At 50.8% G+C, this 2861-nt stretch overlaps 1 protein-coding gene across 1 annotated transcript in view; it reads left to right on the forward strand.

Moving 5' to 3' along the window:
* LOC130585868 (nebulin-like) overlaps positions 1-2861 on the forward strand; it is a 71663-nt gene that overhangs the window by 54456 nt on the left and 14346 nt on the right. The window contains exons 76-77 of the mRNA XM_057386535.1: positions 399-491; positions 962-1054. Of these exons, the coding sequence (XP_057242518.1) occupies positions 399-491; positions 962-1054 (186 nt within the window). The remainder of the gene's footprint in view (positions 1-398; positions 492-961; positions 1055-2861) is intronic.

Raw genomic sequence — 2861 nt, forward strand, 5'->3', positions numbered from 1 at the left:
TTTCTCTTCCTGGAGGTTGAACCCAATTAAAACAGTGGTGCAAACAACCAGGAACAGAATTAAGATAAATAAAGCCCACAATGAAATCTTTGTGCACTGAACAATTCCAGGAAAGGTTAAACTGTTGGTTAATCCTATAAAGAAATGGTGCCTGCCTGACAAGTGATTCTAAGCGTTTCCTGAACTCGAATGAAAAGTAAAATGATCCTCTCAGGGCTGGGTCAGCAGAATATTTAAATTTGTGTCCTATAAATGAGGACACATCCAAGATCAATGATTTGGAGGTGGTGGCAGTTTATCAGATGGCAATTGTGCCGTTTATGGGTGCGATCCCAATGTGCAGCCCCAGTAAGGGATCAGGGATGTCCCCAAGGTCTCATCCCGCGCTGTCCCCGCAGGTTTTGTACAAGGAGGAGCTGGGCACGGGCACCCCCACGCCCGTCACCCCCGACATGGAGCGAGCCAAACGCAACCAGGAGCAGCTCAGCTCGGTATTTGCAGCCTGCAGGAGTTATAACAACGCTGTTGTTATAATGCCGTGCTCCAAAACCTCCTCACCTCCTTCTTCCTCAGGGGGTTTTCATCCTGCCTGTGTCCTGGCAGGATTTTAGCTCGTTGAGTTCCCCCTGTTTGTTTGTGCTTTCGGGGGATTTACACCTTYACTGCTTTCCTTCTAAGAACCAACCCGCCTGAAAATAATCCCGGCATTTCCTGAGCTAAACCGGGCAGCAGAACATCCCTTTGGAGCTGTGGTGTTTCTCCCGTGTTTGTGTTACCCCGAGCCTTTCTCTCCTTTCTGAATAATCCGGCACAGCCTCCTCCTTAATCCCTGCCTCTGGAGTGAGAGTGCGGTGAATCCCAGCCGATCCTAACGCTAAACATAATCCCATAAACGGTGGGATTGCTGATTTTGGCGTGTGCTGAGCGGGATTTTCTGTGGAAACGCTGCTGTTCCTCGCAGGTGTTGTACAAGGAGGGTTTAGGGGCCGGCACGGCCACGCCGGTGACACCGGAGATGGAGCGGGTCCGACGGAACCAGGAGCACATTAGCTCGGTACTGAGGGGTCACCCAGTCCTGCTGCCCTTCTGAACCCACAGCCGACCCTTTTAACACCTCCCTGTCCCATTCCTGCATCCCTTKGGTGAGCTGGGAGCAGCCTTTTCCTAACCAAACCACTGCACCCTGCCAGGATCCCGACGTTTGCATTTTTTCTCCAAAGAGCTGGGAGCAGCTCTTTTTTAACCAAACCACGAACACTATCAGGATCCCGATGGTTTCATTTTTTTTCCCTAAGGGCTGGGAGTAGCCCTTCTTTAACCAACCCCCTGCACCCTGTCAGGATCCCGATGGTTTCATTTTTCCCCCCCAAGAATTGAGTGCAGCCCTTCTTTAAACAAACGACCGAACCCTGTCAGGATCCCGACGTTTGCATTTTTTCCCCCAAAAGCTGGGAGCAGCCCTTCTTTAACCTAACCACTAAACCCCTGTCAGGATCCCGATGGTTTCACCTTTTCCCCCAAGAACTGAGAGCAGCCCTTCCTTACCCAACCCCTTGCACCCTGTCAGGATCCCAACGTTTGCATTTTTTCCCCAAGAGCTGGGAGCAGCCCTTCCTTAACCAAACCCCTGTGAGGATCCTGATATTTGTATTTTTTCCCCCAACACTGGGAGCAGCCCTTCCTTACCCAAACCACCAAACTCTGTCAGGATCCCGATGGTTTCATTCGCGCTGTCGTTCCTGCTGGGAGATTTTCTCCTCGTTAATTAAAGCACCGGAGCAGGGCTCTCTTTGGCTTCCCGAAGGGATGTTAATGGGGTGGGAATGCTGTCCCTGTTCCTCGGAACACAACCCGCCCTTCCAGCCCCTGCAGCCTCCCCTCTGCCCATGGCAAAGGTTGGGAATCCTTCCCGATTGCCGCTCAGGGAATGGTTTGGGGCGGAGGCAATGGGATGTCTCACCCTGTTCTGTGCTGGGGCTCTCCTGCCATCCCAGGGCTTTGTGAGGAACCMGGGTGGCATTCCCAGGTCATTCCCAGGAACCGTCAGTGGGGATGGGAAATGCCAGAGGAGAGAATTCCTGTCAGGATTGTTCCCACTCCTGGCACATCCACTCCAAGGAGCGCCCTTTGTTCTGCATTCCTGTTTAATCATCTGGGACTCTTTATTCTGCATTCCCGTTTAATCTGGGACCCTTTATTCCGCATTCCCGTTTAATCTGGGACTCTGTTCTGCATTCCCGTTTAATCTGGGACCCTTTATTCCTCATTCCCGTTTAATCTAGGACCCTTTATTCTGCATTCCCGTTTAATCTGGGACCCTTTATTCTGCATTCCCGTTTAATCATCTGGGACCTTTATTCTGCATCCCGTTTAATTATCTGGGACCTTTATTCTGCATTCCCCTTTAATCATCTGGGACCCTTTATTCCTCATTCCCGTTTAATCTGGGACCCTTTATTCTGCATTCCCGTTTAATCTGGGACCCTTTGTTCTGCATTCCCGTTTTATTTGGGACCCTTTATTCTGCATTCCCGTTTAATCTGGGACCCTTTTGGAGTCGCTCTGCCCCAATCCCGGTGGAATTCAGTCCTGGCAGGGATCAGCACACCCAGGGGCACCTCCCTGCCCCAATCCCTGCAGCTCCCTCAGCCCGGCTGGAGTTCCGAGAGGCAAAACCCTTTGCCAGGGAATTTTCGGGTGCCCTGGAACATTCCAGCAAYTCTGGCCTGGGTGAGGTGACAAAAACACCTCCTGGTTTTTTTTATTGAGGGTTTTTTTACTGAATTTTGACCAAAACTGGCAAAACTCTATTTTTTCACACTTTGCAATTCACAATATTAAATTCTTTCTCCTCTCTCTCT

This window comes from Malurus melanocephalus, unplaced genomic scaffold (genome assembly GCF_030028575.1).
Source record: "Malurus melanocephalus ecotype Western Australia unplaced genomic scaffold, MMel_1.1 scaffold_983, whole genome shotgun sequence".
Classification (NCBI taxonomy): domain Eukaryota; kingdom Metazoa; phylum Chordata; class Aves; order Passeriformes; family Maluridae; genus Malurus; species Malurus melanocephalus.